Source organism: Tupaia chinensis, unplaced genomic scaffold, assembly GCF_000334495.1.
Source record: "Tupaia chinensis unplaced genomic scaffold, TupChi_1.0 Scaffold000489_1, whole genome shotgun sequence".
Taxonomy (NCBI): Eukaryota; Metazoa; Chordata; class Mammalia; order Scandentia; family Tupaiidae; genus Tupaia; species Tupaia belangeri.
In genome coordinates this window covers 2,878,604-2,895,095 of record NW_006160001.1, presented here as the reverse complement: position 1 = coordinate 2,895,095, position 16,492 = coordinate 2,878,604, and the positions used below count along the sequence as shown (strand labels likewise).

At 40.5% G+C, this 16,492-nt stretch overlaps 1 protein-coding gene across 1 annotated transcript in view; it reads left to right on the top strand.

Moving 5' to 3' along the window:
* Nucleotides 1-16,492, top strand: part of WDR70 (WD repeat domain 70) — a 263,224-nt gene that overhangs the window by 232,054 nt on the left and 14,678 nt on the right. Inside the window, exons 14-17 of the mRNA XM_006156313.3 lie at nt 9,100-9,200; nt 10,967-11,046; nt 13,011-13,127; nt 15,501-15,663. Coding sequence (XP_006156375.1) covers nt 9,100-9,200; nt 10,967-11,046; nt 13,011-13,127; nt 15,501-15,663 — 461 coding nt within the window. The remainder of the gene's footprint in view (nt 1-9,099; nt 9,201-10,966; nt 11,047-13,010; nt 13,128-15,500; nt 15,664-16,492) is intronic.

The window sequence follows — 16,492 nt, the reverse complement described above, 5'->3', positions numbered from 1 at the left end:
AAAGATGTTGAAATCCATCTATAGCTTTTTCACAATATACATTCCATGATATTTTTGAAGACTCCCTCATAGCACCCTGAAGTAGAAACATACTTACCTCTTCTGTAAAACGTCCAAAAGAAAAAAAAAGTGCGAGCGAGATCTGATTTGTAGGCATGTACAGATGCTCAGAATGACATACTATCCTTTATATAATGTGTAAACACATAACACAATGATGACTCTTGCTCTGCTGTCTGACCCCAGGCCCATATGCATCACTGATGGGCCAGGTGAAGGCCTTTATGCCTTGTAGGACTTTCTGACCGTATTTCCTTTTCCAACCTGAATCTGATGAATGATCTTTGGTAACAAGTTTTCCAGCTGTTCTATCAGAACTCTGGCCAAACTTTCACAATTACATATAGTGTGGGGAAGAAGGTCTATAAGTAAATATACTCCAGCATAGTGGTTTTCCTTTTTCAGAATGATAGATAATAGTCTCGTAGGAAGAGGGGTTGTCAGGGCCCCGAAGGGCTAAATAAAAGAGAATGATACTTAAAACATCTTCTCCTATTCCCCATTAAGATAAGTAGTGTGTTATAGATCCTGTATTGTTCATCTACATAGGAGGTTGCAGTCTTTTCTGTGTGTATATATATATATTTTTAGCTTTACATACCTGATAATTTGTAAGATGTGTGATCACAAATACTAAGTTTCATACATTTGGGAATGGCTCCATAGTCCAATGATGGAGCCAGATCCCAAATTGCAGACCACGGTTTGAATCCTGATCACAGCAACTTGAAAAGTATACTGGGCACATGTGTGTGTATGCTCAAAATCCCAACAGGAGGGAGAAATGGAGAAGGGATTGCAGCATAACTGTGCCTCATTGAAGGTGCTTTCTTCCTTTCTCTCTCTCCCCATCTCTCTGGCAATTAAAAAAGTTTCATACATTTATGCTTTGTACATATAAACAAAGGGCTGATAGTTACTATCTTTATCTTTAACTGTTGATGTGTGAAGAAGGGTGAAGAGTCCTAGGCCTGTGTAGACTAGACTGAGAAAGATGGCCATAGGTCTTACTTCCCCAGGCCTTTCGCTGTCTGGGTTCTATAACAAATGATAATGTGTGCTGGAAACACGTTATTGTGTTTGCTGGAAGGGACTAGCCTGAGGCTCCAGTGCCCAGGCCCCTTCAGAGTGGGAAGCTTTCCTCCTTAAGTGGATCTCCTGGTATGAGATCTTTGGAGGGATCTACCTTACAACTCAGCTCGACCACCCACCCATGTCACTCAGGCCATGGATTCCAGCTTACAGCCTCCTGTTTGTTTCCTGCTCCCAGACTATCATTAATAAGAACAGTTACCAGACTTTCTTAAATCATTATTTGTGCTCTCTCTACCTTTATAAATTCTTCTCAAGTAATAGAATTGGAGAGAACTAACATTTAGTGTTGTTTTGAATTAGAGGAGAAAATCATATTTTATTTTGTGACCCAAGAGATCTTCTATTTTCTCTGAGAACTTTTTCTTGTGATGAAATTCTTTAGGCAAGTTTATTATCAGATACAGATGTGATTCATTTGGTGCCAAGGACAACTACCAGGTTCCAGATTTTGCTGCTTTAGTGGTTACCTTAATTTTAAAGCACAGACTGAAAATGGATTGATTTTAATAAGTGCATTTTCCATGGGTTTGATAAGAATTAATTTGATAATTAGATGCCAGTTTTAAAAAACATACATAATCCATGCCTCTGTACCATATATTTGTGGCAAGTGCAGAGTAACACTTTTCACTTGTTTTTTTTTTTTTGTAACAACTCTTATATTTATGAATGTATACTTGTATACTGGATTAATTCTTTTACTTTTGAGCTTCTATCTGGCTTATTAGAGAATTATTTGGGACAGAGAAGAAAAAAGATGGAGATTTTTTTCCTAAGTGACAATTGATGTATTCTGGCCCATAGTAGAACCGCCTCAAAGTCGGAAGACTGTTGAGAAAGAAAAGGATTAAGTGTGTATTCAGTTAGAAGTACAGAGAAAATGTCTGCCTTTAATCTTTTCTACTCACAGGATGTCTCCAGGGAGATCAGGTGGGTTTTAAGAAGTCATATTTATTGGAGATGAGGCTTACTTATCATGTTTGCACCCTAAACTTTAGAGAGGGGACACCAAGCCCCATGATCCATTCACAATGCAGTCATCTCAAGTTTGAGAAAAGCCACGCTTTGGGAGAGAGTGGAGAGAGCAAGGAGAGAACACATAGCCTGGGGAAATTGAAAAGAATCCCATTTTACTCTTCTAAGACCTCCCTAATCTAATATTTTAACATAGAAAACTATTTTTTTATCTCTGTGAAGTAAATCTTGAGCTTGTGAAAATATGAAGAAAATGCTTTTCTAGTACCTTCCTGTTTTTATCCTCCTTCTTTTTATTTGTTTTTGTTTTTGTTTTTGTTTTTTTTTGCTCACAGCTTGACCTGTGTTCTTAACCTTGGGGGATTGGCATGTACACAACAGTCTTCAAATGTAGTGAATAGTCCTGTGGATAATGCCCATGATTCTACGCCTGCCTCTATACAAGTCTGTGGAATTGTGGACAGTATCCTTTGTGGACAGGTGTCAGGCTCTTTATTTGAAAACTTTGAAAAATATTTGTTCTCTCCAGGAATCACTGACTTAGCTTATTCCATGCTTGTACTACATGACAAAAACCAAACATGAAAAAACCAGATGGCTTTTGGTTTACAGTGTGGGTTAGCAGCTGGGAAGGATCAGGAAGTGGTGTTTCAACATAATCATGTTTAAGGTATAAAATTATGAAGGATGTTGGGCTGCTTTTAGCATGTAAAGTAGAATAAGGTGGTGTTTGGATATATGTATTACAGACACCTAAGATGTTGCACAGGCATTGGTTTCCTTTATAGTAACATCTGTGAACTGGGAACTAGTGGGCGTTTTCTTTTATGGTTTTAGTAATACCATCTGCCTTTTTTTTTTTTTTTTTTTAAAGGTTTTTGCTATAGGACGTGTGTACTCACCAGGAAGACAGAGACAGAGAGACAGAAAGCGAGAAATCACCCCCAGGAGGGATGGCCACGCCATAATCCCTTCTCCTCCATTCTCCTCTTGGGATCTTGGGCATGCACACACACACATGCCTGGCGTGAGTTTAAGCCACTGTGTCCAGGATTTGAACCATGGTCAACTACATGGGAGTCCAGCGATACAGCCATTATGCCAAATGCTGGTCCCCCATCTGCTTTTTAATATCAGTTTGATAGAGGTAAGATTTCTACCTCTGGGTTAGGTGGGTTTGGAAATGATTAAATATCTGCTGCCTCCTGTCCTCTCCATCTTTCAAAATGGGGCTTTACATGGTTAAGCATTATAAAATGCACTGAATAATGGAGTTGGAGAAACATGCCTACTGGTCCCAGATCTTCTGTATATAAGTAAAGTAACTTTAGGAGAAAATTACTACCATTCCTACAGTCTGTTTCTTTATCTGTGGAATGGGATGAGGTTACTAACTTCCTATTATTGTTGTGAAGACTCAACTACATTATATCTTATAAAGTTTCAGCTACTTTACAGTTCTCATCCTACCATGCCCTAAAATCTGTCTATTTCTGCCTTTGATTTCCCCCCCTCTTGTTTCTGTCCATGATTTCACTTAAAGTAAACCAAGAAACCACAGAAATAAATTATTTGGAATTTTTTTTTTGTGTCCTTTTCACTTTTGCTAATGGGTAATGCCAAAATTCCTGCTTTGGAATCTTGACACTGCTCATACACAGTGCTCTCTTCTTCCTCAGCCCATCCCCCTCTTTTTTGATTGGTCTCTGCAGGGAGGAAAGATAGCTGACTTGAGCATATTGAAGTCTTTTAACTCCTAGTCATCTCATTTATAATCTCCCACGCCCGTGACCATCTCTTAGTGGCTGCTCCCAGAGCTAAAGACTTCTGGGGCAGTTTATAGTTACTCTGCACTGCCAATTATTGGGTCATTGGAAAAGCCATGACATATTATTTCATGTTTTCTATGCAAAAATGCATCATGACTTTTCTGATGACCCTAGTATAAGGCTGACAGTGGACTTTGGTTTAATTTTGTGCTGAAATGGGTGTTCAACTATAAGGGAAGCCCTTCTTAGTGGATCCATACGTTTTGATAAGATGAAATCAATTAGTGTAAGAATAAAACACGTTATCAATTTAGTTAAGCAAGTCAATATATTAAAATATGCAGACTAAGTTCAGAATTGAGTTTGTTATAGTGTAATAGCCCACTGCTGTTCGAATCTCATGATATAATGTGAGAGCTTTCTTTCTAATACTTATAGATCTTATGTCTTGATACTCTTCCTTGGTCTTTGATCCAGATATGCTCTCTACTTTTTTTTATTTTTATTTTTTTTAAGAATTATTTTATTGGGACCAGCAGCTAGCGTAATGGGTATGTCGCTGGACTCCCCCGTAGTCGACCGCGGTTTGTATTCCGGACCTGGTGGCTTAAAACTCACACCGGGCACGTGTGCGTGCGTGCCCAAGATCCCGAGAGGAGAATGGAGGAGAAGGGATTGTGGCGTGGCCGTCCCCCCGGGGGGTGATTTCTCGCTTTCTGTCTCTCTCTGTCTTTCTGGCGAGTGCATACACTCTATAGCAAAAACCTCTCCAAAAAAAAAAAAGGGGAAAAAAAAGAATTATTTTATTTAACCTAGTTTATTTATGTATGTATGTATTTATTTTAATTTGACTGGACAGGGACAGAGTTAGAGAGGGGGTAGGAGAGAAAGCAAGCCACCGGGTCTGAGACATGAACCACAGTCAGCCATGTGGGAGTCCTGTGCCCTTTATCACCACACCACCTGCTGCTACCTTTTATCTATTATCACTGAGTAAATCTGCGGTCTGAATGTGGCCATTGCCCTGCCAAAGAAGCACCACTTCCAAAACAGGATGGAATTTCAGGGTGGTTGGTTGATTGAATGATTGTGCTCTTTCTAAGTATTTATAGTTCGTCTGTCTTCTGATGGTTCCTTAGGCTTCTAGCAGGCACGTGTCCCGTTGTTGTTAAGCAAAGCCCAGTATGTGTGTTTGACAAGTTAGCAGCGTGGCAGCTCTGCTTGCTCCCCAGCCCCGCTACAGTCTCAGGGATTGTTTGGTTTGGCATATGGCCAGCTCTCTGCTATAAGATGCATTTCCTTGACAGGACCAAGTGCGGAGCCGCATTAGCTGCAGAGTTTACAAAGGTTAGCCAAACACATACAGTAAATATTAATAAACAAAAAAAGCCCACCCACCTTTGGCTTTGAATTCTGCTTCTTTATTCTGTGCTCTGAAATCCCCGTAGTATCTGATTAATAGCCAGTCTTGGGGTAATTAAGCCTGAAATCTCCTCTGCCTAAGTCAGACTGCTCACTGGCGTTTCATTGGCTGCTTCAGTGACTCATTGCCACAGTGGACAGAGCTCTGGAAGGACTGTTTAGTTGAAGGGGTTTTATTTGCCTCTCCCTGCTTCAGTGTGAGTGGAGGGGAAATGTGCTTCTCCATGAGTGTATGCTGGTCAGCCATGAATGTGCCTCAGAGCTCTGGAGGGTAAAGGATGTGAACAGGAATAGAGGTGCCTTGGACTCCCTGGAAAGCAATCAGACATTGGTCTGTTGGCCTGGGTAGTCGCCTCTCTCTAACATTTTACACCCTTAGCATAGAGGGAGAGAGTAATGTAACCTGCTGCCCCTGGAAACTGCCTGTTTGGCTGGGTGTCTTGGAATTTATCAGGCCTACATTGTGGATCTTTTCCAATTCTGCACCCTGCTTGCTTGAAAACATATTTGAGAATCAGTAATCTTAGACTGCTTAGCCAGACTTCTAGAGAACCAAGGGAGAGAAATAACTGCAATACTATGGGCTTAAGATTGTCCTGAGGCCATTGGTAGGTGGCTGACGTTTCTGAAGGCCATTGAAAGCCCCTCTTTATGTCTTTTCTAGCTTTCTGATTCATGCACATCCTCTCTTTAGGACCACATTAGGAAGGAACTAACCCTGCTACATTTGTAGGATACCCAAGTATAACGATACTGAGAAACCAAGTTGTTCCTCATGGAGAATAATGATTTTTAACTGAAAATGACTGCCAGCTCTTCCTAGCAAAGCACTCATTTCAGCATGGGTGAATTGTAGCTTTTAATTCATTTCTCCAGCAAACATTTGAGCTCCAGACACTAATCTAGGCACTTAGGGTAAATTGCCAAATAAAAGTGACCGAGGTCTCTATCCATGGAACGTATGTTCCAGCGGGAAACGTAGACAACGAGCATAATTAATAAACAGAGTATATATTATGTTAAAAGATGATACATGCTACAGAAAAAGAAAAGCATAGTGAGAGGTGCTGAGGGCCACAGATTTAAATAATGATGACATTTATGCCAAGACTAAAAGGGATAACTCTTGGCTTTGATGAACTTATTCTAGATACGGTTAAATAAGCATGAGTTTATGAAGTTAAACTTGTGACTCTCCTCATGTTTCCATATACCTGGCTGTGACCATCTGGAAATTTCCAGCAGTCTAGGCATGGTCCTCAAATCAGTTTCGGTGGTGGAGTACCTGAAAGTCAGGCTGTGCTTTGCAGACCATGAACTGTTGACTTACTAAATTCTGTTTTACCATCCAGAAGTAGTTTCATTAGAAGAAAATGTGATTTCATACACATGCATTATAAAGTAAGTTCCATTAGTATGTACCAAGTAATAACCCCCCCCCAAAAAAAAGTACAGCCAAACTAAATATAATGTACCACTTTCAAGTCTTTTGGTTAATTTTTACTCACTCTTGTGTATGTCTTGTTATTTTTTCAGCAGTTGCTAGCAGATATTGGGTAGCAGGTACCATGGATTTGAGGAGAATTGTAGAAAGGAAACCTAAAATGATAAAATCTTGCCTTTTAAGTTAAGTGTCTCCTTTCTTTTTTTTAAATTTATTTTAATTTATTTTTATTTTTGGAGAGGGTTTCGCTATAGGGCACGTGCTCTCGCTAGACAGACAGAGAGAGACATAGAGGCAGAAAGCGAGAAATCACCCCCCGGGGGGATGGCCACGCTGCAATCCCTTCTCCTCCATTCTCCTCTTTGGATCTTGGGGATGCACGCACACGTGCCCGGTGTGAGTTTTAAGCCACCAGGTCCGGACACGAACCATGTCGACTATGTGGGAGTCCAGCGACATAGCCATTATGCTAACTGCTGGTTCCCAAGTGTCTCCTTTCTGATGGTAAAAATACAGCCATTCTGATTTGATTTTCTCCATAGAACATCTTAATTCTCTTCAGCAGTGGATACCTTAAGCACTACTCTTCAGAGCATTATCAGGCATGAATTAGAAGTCTGAGAGACTCTTTTTAGCTTCCTCCTTTGTTTCCCTGGAACCTCAGATAAGAATTTGTAGCCATTTAACTATATGCATATTTTTTCCCAGCTAGGCAGGAGTCAGAATTCCTACCAAAAATGCTCTCAGAGATTCTCAGATATTCAATGTTAATAAAAGAGTGGGATGGTTAAAGACAAGGCAACAAAGAAATTCAGGCCAAGGTACATTTAGAAAGAAGTTTCATGATTTTCTTTTCTTTTCTTTCCTTTCTTTTTTTGTTAAAGTTTATTTATTCATTTCCTCTATGAGCGAAAGAAACAGGAAAGGAGAGGGAAACAGTGAGACAGCACCCCAACAAGGTTCACGCACGCACACGCGCCCGGCGTGGGTTTTAAGCCACCGGGTCCGGGACGCGAACCGCGGTCGACTACGTGGGAGTCCAGCGACATAGCCATTACACTAACTGCTGGTTCCCTTTCCTTTCTTTTTTTGTTAAAGTTTATTTATTCATTTCCTCTATGAGCGAAAGAAACAGGAAAGGAGAGGGAAACAGTGAGACAGCACCCCAACAAGGTTGTGATGCTGCAGTCCACCTCCAATCTCTTCCAGCCTGGCTCATGAGCATGTGCATGCCGGGTACACCCAGGGAGCTCTCAATCAGAACTGGGAACCTTCCCACATAAGATGGCAACTCAGAGTGCCGTACTTTACTATGGCATCATGCATCAGGCCCCTGGAAGTTCCATTTTCATTTTGCCATTAGAATGGTCAAGTGGGAATATCTGTTTGTACCCATCATTTCCTTAGTTCCCATCTGTAGCTTGGCAAGTGATAGGCTCTTAAACATTGTATGATCCTTCTGTTCATTTCTTGCTCTATCAGGGTGAGTTCTGCAGAACCTAGTACATGGTGTTTCTGCCTACCAATGCTAGTTTCATCTTTTTTCCCTTTAATTCTCTCCATGCTATCCCTCCCATCTCTGCCCTGTTAGCATGGACAAAAATTAAAAACAGGTTGCAGTTCTTACTGAGAACTCGTGGTTCTTTTTGACCCCAGAGCACCACTTATTTTCCTTCCAAGTAATAAATTCAAAGGATCAGAATTTCAGTGACCCTTCTCTTTAGACAGCTTTTCATTCTGGTTAATGGCAAGCTTTTGTATTCCCTAATTCTGTATCTCTGTTTTACTTCTGCTATTGTCCTGCTGTTTTATCTCAGAGATAGGGAGAAATTATTAAGTACCTACAAATATGTGTTGTTTCTGAAAAAGCTTTATGAGATTTGGATCTTTGTGAACTAAAAACAATAACCACCTGGCCTCAATCTGCTGTCCAAAGGGGCATATTGTGTGTGTCAAAGCATGCAACACTGAGATCAAAATCTGCTTCGGTGGTCAGCATAACCGACTTATGTGGATTCAGCATTCCTCGGTACTAGCCTCACATGTTAATGGGGCTGGGAAGCCTAACTTTGTGGTTTCAAGGCTGTCAGGAAAGAGGGGCCATGTCAGGAAGGGAACATCTTTTTTGATCTTTATAGGGTATTACACAGATAATAAGTGGTGAAATGGAACTTAACCTTGGGGACACAACATTATGGTTTAGAAAAACATGTCCTGAAAGTTGCAGGTAACAATTATGGTGACATTTGATTTAGTAAACTAAAGTACCAGCAAGATTTTTTTCCCCATTTTTATTTGGCCTTTTTAGTTGACCCGTATGCCTTTCCTTTTCAGAGTGTTGTCCGTTGCCTCTGGCATCCAAAGCTGAACCAGATCATGGTTGGAACTGGAAATGGATTGGCTAAAGTCTACTATGACCCCAACAAGAGTCAGAGGTATTTCCGAAGTATCGCCTGTTGTAGATGGAAGACAACAACTGGGGGAAGGGCTTTTTTCACCCCTGCTTTTATTTATTTCCCCCTTTGATGGGGATCCACCCTTTCAGAAAACACAGCTGGCACAGAGAAAAGCCTCAAACTCCTAGTATTGCGCTTTAAAGAGGATTTGGATATCACCCTTGATCCATACTGAATTCAAAGTGAAAGTTTCCCGGGGATTTACAGGTCTTTAGCTGAAATGTTGAGTGCAAGAGGGGGGAACAAAGTCCTGCCCACTTCGCATACCACCCTGGACAGTGGCATTAGTAGTGATGCATGTAAAGGATTAACAAAGCAAGCAACAGGCCATTTACAGAAAATGGAAATGGCTCCTCTGTTGTATTCCCTTTCTTTTTCGGCTTTTAGCAGTTATAGTTTAGATGTTTTTCTCTACCAGCAGAAAGGAACAGCACAGATACTTTCCCCCTCAACCCTGATTGTCCAACTTAAACAAACCAGTGTATTTTGAGGTCTAAAAACTTCAGCAGATGCCCAGTCAGCCCCTCAGTCAGTTCCATTTCCCTTGGGCACGAAGGTAGATATTTGTTATCACCCAAAGAGGGGTGGTTTTATTTTCCTCTCTTGGGGTACAGTGACTGATTAGCTCTTTCATTAGAGTCATTCTTGGTTAGCATGTATTAGAATGTATGTGCTTGGGCACGTGTGCATGCATGCCCAAGATCCTGAGAGGAGAATGGAGGAGAAGGGATCGTGGTGTGGCCATCCCCCATGGGGGGGTGATTTCTCGCCTTCTGTCTCTCTGTCTCTCTCTGTCTTTCTGGCAAGCACATGCGCCCTATAGCAAAAAAAAAAGAATGTATGTGCTAAATTTACTAGGATCTCATATAAACCTGTTTTGAGGTCCTACATTCTTTCTGAGGAAAGGAAAGCCATTCTATATTAATGAGCATTCGTTGACTATAACTTTGCTCTTCATGGAAGCAGACAACCCAGACCTCCTCCAGAGCATTCTAAACTAGGGTTGGAACTATCTCTAAATTAAAGTTATATTACATAATATTTAAGAGCAAGAGGATTTTTTTTTAAATAGAGAACCTGAAAATGCTAATATAAATAGGATGATCAGGAGTCTGTTTCACCTGAGCAATGATAGGCCTTGTTTGATAGTACCCATGCAGGGTACGTTGGAATGTTTAAGAAACTCACTTGTTTGTATTGGCTTCTCTTAAAAGGGATAGCTTATTATTGCTAAAGAAAAGTGAAATGTTCTAAGCACACTTACAGCTAACCCATGCATTCTTGGGCCATAGCCCCTTGACAACACTGTGAGGCCGACTCAGTTCCAGACACTTGTATCTGAGATGCGGACATATACCACTTAGGATGTAGACCATAGACCACCCAGGTTGCTTTCCTCTGACACATAAACCAAAATTTGAACCCTATAACCCTTAGGGTGAAAAAATTGGTTGATTTTATTAATATTTCTATAAGGTCTTAAAGTATTTTTTTTAAAGTCCTGTTGCTCTGTTACTTCTCCATTTATTTTGCTTACTAGTAACCACTGACTGACAGACTTGCTTTTCCGTAAATGTAGCTCCTTGTGAGACCCCCACGTATTGTTGTCCGCAGAAAGTCAAGGACTTGACAAGACAGCATGCAGAGTGTGTTACTGAAAGTATTTAATGCTCCTAATGCTTTTGGCATAGACTTTCTCTTTCTTAGACCAAATGAAGAAAATAATTTGCTTTTACCCTCCTCAGGGGAGCAAAATTATGTGTGGTTAAAACCCAGCGGAAAGCGAAACAAGCAGAGACTCTAACCCAAGACTACATCATCACCCGTAAGTGGTTAGCATGTTTCTCTGTCCTTTGTCTCTCTTCTGCTCTCATGTGGTGTTGATTGTAGGGTTGGAGACAGTAAAAGCCCTCAGAGTTCAGGCATATGTCACAGATGCTTTCCCATTCATGTGGATAGGACCACGAGTCATGTAACAGCTAACCCCTTTAGCTTCCGTGACTCATCACAGTTATTTCATGTAACTTTCAACCCCCAAGGGAAAAGCCTATTTGAGCCTAATGCATTATTCTATAGCTGGCTTTTAAAGAATAAAATTGTGTTCTAAGAATAAATGAAAAAGAGTGCTAGTCTTGGAATCAGGAGACTTAGGTTTATCCAGTTCCACCACTGACTAGTGGTGCGATGTTGAACCATTGAACTTCATCAGGAGTGTGAGGAGACTAGATGACTCTGGCTACCTGTGAAATTCCATGACCTTATGCTAGGCTGACCCAGAAGCACTAAGTTATAAAATCATCTACCTGGAAGTTTGAGCAGAAAGCTTACCAGGGCAGAATGGCTTCTCAGGTTCATCACACATCATTAATCTGGCAGATCTGTGTTCTCAGAGCCACAGTCCTAGACCTATGACAGGTGATGGATGGGAAGGTTATGAGGGGATTTGTCATTAGCAGGTATCTGTGTGGACTTCATCAGTGTCTCAGTCTAAAGCCTAGGAGGCGCTGTACTGCTGGGTTTTCTTCCCGATGGTGGGTCTCTTGTAAGACTGAGTCCCTTGGAACTTAGGATAAGTAAAGTGATCCCATGACACTTCTTGCAAGAGTAGACGTGTTAAAGTTGGTGTTATAACCAGTATAGCTCATGTAATTACACGCGGCCTACTTAAATTCCTTTAGTCGTTTGAAGTGAAAAGCTATTTTTCCCCCCTCCTAAAAATACTGATGTGTCGTGTTGCCTGACAGTGACTGGTGGCTGTGTTTCTCAGCTCCCCTGTCTCAAGGCAGGCATGTTTTACTGGGGAGGGATAAAGTTCGTCATAGGGGGAGAAGGTAGAAGGGGACCCTTGAAGGATTTTTGAGGTGTTACAGATATTTCATCCAGATTACAAATGCCCCTTGAACCTTTACCCTCCTTCCCCTTTCTTGTGGAAAATGTTTATTTTTTTAAAAGAGGTTTTACCCTGCATGTAATAGTAAAAAGAAATGATTCTGGTATATATTCTTTTTGGTCATAAAAAGACAGTAATTTAATACTTCCTCAATAACCTTTCCCTGTGTGCTAGAGTATTATGATTTCCCTTTTAAATTTTTGTACTCCTTGATATTAGGAGATTTAACTCTGACATCAAGCAAACAACTAATAGCAGCTGAACAAACAGTATGCTGATTTTTACCCTCTTGTTTTGTCCACCATATAGAAGGAGGGATAGGCCTCATCTAGTTCCCATGCCAGCAGATTCAGGCACCCCTTGTGTTCAAGGCAACCTTTATCCCAGTTTCAGTGGGATAAGTGCTCCTCCCTTCCGGTTAGTCAGTGTTGTCAACTCCTCCTGAGAGGTGGTCACATTTCAGAAACGTGTGAAGTGATTCCAGTGTTTATGAGGCATCTGAGGAAACTTCAGGGCTGACAGGCAAGCTGTTGGCATTATTCACATTTGGGTCCTGTAAGAAAAAAATAAGAGGCAGTCCCACGAGGGCTTCTTTTCAGAACCACAGAAATTAAGTTTACACTGCTCCTCATGATTTGGAAGATGGGGAGCCTCACCAGTATTTCCGTGACAGAATTTGACAGTGTTTCCTGAGTGTCATTGGCTGCCAGGAGAGGTGAACAATGAGTCTGGTCTCAGACAAAATCGGTTAATTGGTTACAGTAAGACTGTCTTTTATTAGTAGATGAAGGATGTCATTATGACTTTCACTTCATCTTTCAGTTAGTCATGCTTGAGCTATGTTTTTGGATGGAAGGGTTATTGTTATAATAAAATTTTTCAAATGTGACTTTTTGTAGCTCATGCCCTTCCTATGTTCCGTGAGCCCCGCCAACGGAGTACAAGGAAACAGCTGGAGAAGGACAGACTGGATCCCCTGAAATCTCACAAACCTGAACCTCCTGTAGCAGGCCCAGGTGACTGTGGTCCTGCTGAGGACCTGCAAGGGGTTCGAGGGTCTGGGTGGGACAATCTATACAGAATTGGGAAAAGCTTTTGGGGATGGGTGCTTTTTTATCTTCAGGCAGATTTTACTAGGTTGCAGTTTAGAATGTTTTCTTTTTAGCACCAGAACTTTTTGCTTAAAGATCTGGTGCAGAATCCCAGCACATAAAACGCAGAAAAATGGAGCTACTATGCTGAAGTAGGGAGGAAGCCTGGAGTGCTTTTTTCTTGATCTCTAATTTGATCCTTGTAGTAACCTCAGTGGAACTCTGGGGCTCCTCAGAACCTACTATCAAAAGCACTGCTCTCAATATTCGCTTACTACGTAACACTGGGCACTTTGACTAGAATCCAGGCTGGATTAGGTTTCACGCAAGGCAGAAAGTGGCTATCATTTAGTTCCGTGTTGATAAAACAGAGCTACCCAAATCATTAGAAGGTAAATAAAAGCCCTTAGAGTTTTTAAGAAAATACTGGGACCAGCAGATGATATAATGGTTATGTCACCGGACTCCCACGTAGTCGACCATGGTTCAAATCCTGGACCCAGCAGCTGAAAAATTCACACTGGGGGCATGTGGCATGAGTGCCCCAAATCCCAAGAGGAGCCTGGAGTCTCCTGGTGAGTGCACACACCCTATAGCAAAAATCTCTCTTTAAAAAAATAAAATACCAGAAAAATGGAAAGCAGCATTGACTGTGCCACAGCACACACTGTTGGTGGCATTCCGTTGTCCATTATCACCTGTGTAGTTTGCAATTGTCTTGGGCTCCCAAGCCTGCAGCTTTTGACTTGTTCATTTATCTGAGGCTGAGTTCTAGACCTGCATCTATCTGGCCTGCCCTTTCAGCATTAAAAACATTTTGCATTATCTTTCCCAATTATTATGTTCATTTTTCTCTGCCTCTATTTAAATTTCCTAAATAATAATCTTGCCCGGATTAGTGCAAACCCTTCTAGCTAGCCACCTTACCGTAAGTCACACTCACCCCTGCTCTGCTGCTTTTCATATCACACACTACTTTTACTTCCAACTCCTCTAGCTTTCATGTTGCTACTGCCCTCAGACCTTACTTAAGTCTCCTACCATCTAGCTGTATTCCCAGAGATCCTAAGTTCTTTACAGTCTGACTCCAGCCCACCTTTGTAACTTTGTAGCTCCTTCTCTGCTACTCTGATCTGCTATGACTGTGAGTTACTCCTATCTCCAAATACTCTGTTGAACTTTCCTTCCTGCCCTTTTGTACTTAATCCATTCTGCTCACTGAAAATAACCCATACTACCTTCTGAGCTTTCCCAGATCAGATCCATTTCTTTCAGAAAGACTCACTCACCCATCTCAGCCTAACTTGCTGTCTCTTTCCTCTGAGTGCTTATAATAGTTACTAGCCATACGAATTCTCTGGAAGTTAATTATTTCTTTCCTTATGTCATCCCCTCTTATCTTGATTTATAAAATTAATCTTTTAGTGTTATATAGTAGCTTTTCATGTGTATATTTTATTTTCCCAAATCACACATTTTTTGAGTCCAGACACCATGCCAGCCACTAGAGATCTATTGGGGAAGCAGTCCCCTGCCCTTTGGGAGCTTCCAGTCTATCAGCCAGAACAATTACAGTAAAGTAATGTGACATACTGTGCTCATTTTCTCTCACAGTATTCAGCAAAAAGCCTACAAGGTGGCAAGCGCTAAGGCATGTTTGTTTAAAACTAAAAGAACACCTAATGAATATTTTTTTCCTTCCCCCTTATGAGAGAGAGAGAGAGAGAGTTGTAGGGAGAAAGGGAGGAAAATGGAAAGAGACAGAGATAGGCATTCTTGGCAGGGTCTTTCAGTGTTGCAATCCTCTGCTCCAGCCTTCCAATTAACTGGGATTATAAATGTGCACAGCTGCATGCAGCACGTTCAGGTTGGCCTGTAACGGAACTTGGGCTTCCCATGTAGCTTCCAGCCTCCCAAGCAGTGGCGCCACCTGTGTGCCATCATGGCTGAGGTTTTATTCATCGATTTTCAAATTTTCATACCTAAAGAATTTTAAAAAGTATCTAATGGCAAAGTATTTGCAATTCTTCCTTTATTGGTTAACATTCTGGAAATGAAACAATCTCGACATAATTTTTAAAAGTTTCTTCCTATTTAAGAATATTATGGGAAAGTTGAGTTTGATGGTTTTTAAATTTTGCATTTGATATTCATAAATGAAAGCTGAAAGGGCAATAATGATACTTATATATGCTTGAGATTTGTTCTAAGTACAGTGTACACAAGGTATACCTATGTCATACTCATTTAGTTTCTGATTTAATGTTTTTTTTTTGGGGGGGTCTTTGTTTGAAACAGGTCGTGGTGGCCGAGTTGGAACCCATGGAGGCACTCTGTCATCCTACATTGTGAAGAACATTGCTTTGGACAAGACTGATGACAGTAATCCCCGAGAAGCCATTTTGCGTCATGCCAAAGCAGCAGAAGACAATCCATATTGGGTTTCTCCAGCATATTCCAAGTAAGAGAATAGCCTTTTATTAATTTATTTTTAAATAGAAAAAGCATTATGTTTAATGAATTAGAAAAAAAACACATATGTTATTTTGAAGCTCTATTTATAATTTCTCCATTTCTTATTTTATTTTTACACATTAGAAATAGGCTAGGAACTCCTAGTCTTGAAGCTTCGGCATTTATTTATAGTTTAAACTCTAAAATAGTAAAATTTAAAACTAGGCTAGTTCCATGAGCGTTATAGCCTGGTTTAACTGTAAACCATTATGTGAAGCCCATACAACCTATGATTGAAGGAAAAAAAAAAATTAGTGCCTATATGTGCTACCTTAGTTAAGGAGGCTTGAAAAGTCAAATGCAGAGGTACAGTTTGCAAATCCATTATTAAGGACTCATTTTTATTTATAGAGCTGTATATGTAAGTAACACTGCAGAGTAAATCCTGCCTGCTCAGGTTCCCTCAAATAGCTTAATGTGGGTGAACATGTAGTGGTTCTTAAAGCCACTTAACCAGCTACATTTCCACTAAAGAAAGGTACTATTGTAGAATATTCAGCTTTTACATTTTTAACTTTTTATTTGAACTAATTTTAGACTTACAGAAAAGTTAACCAAAAAAAGTACAGAGCTTTCATATATATTCTTCCCCAACTTTTCCTAATGTTAACACCTTATGTAACTAAATTACCAATTAATTCTCAAACCTGTGAAATTTAACATTGGCACAATATTATTAACTAAACTATAGACCTTTCTGTTTCTCATCAGTTTTTCTGATCATATCCTTTCTTTGCTCTAGGAACCCATGTTGTGTTAAGTTGTTACTTCTCCTT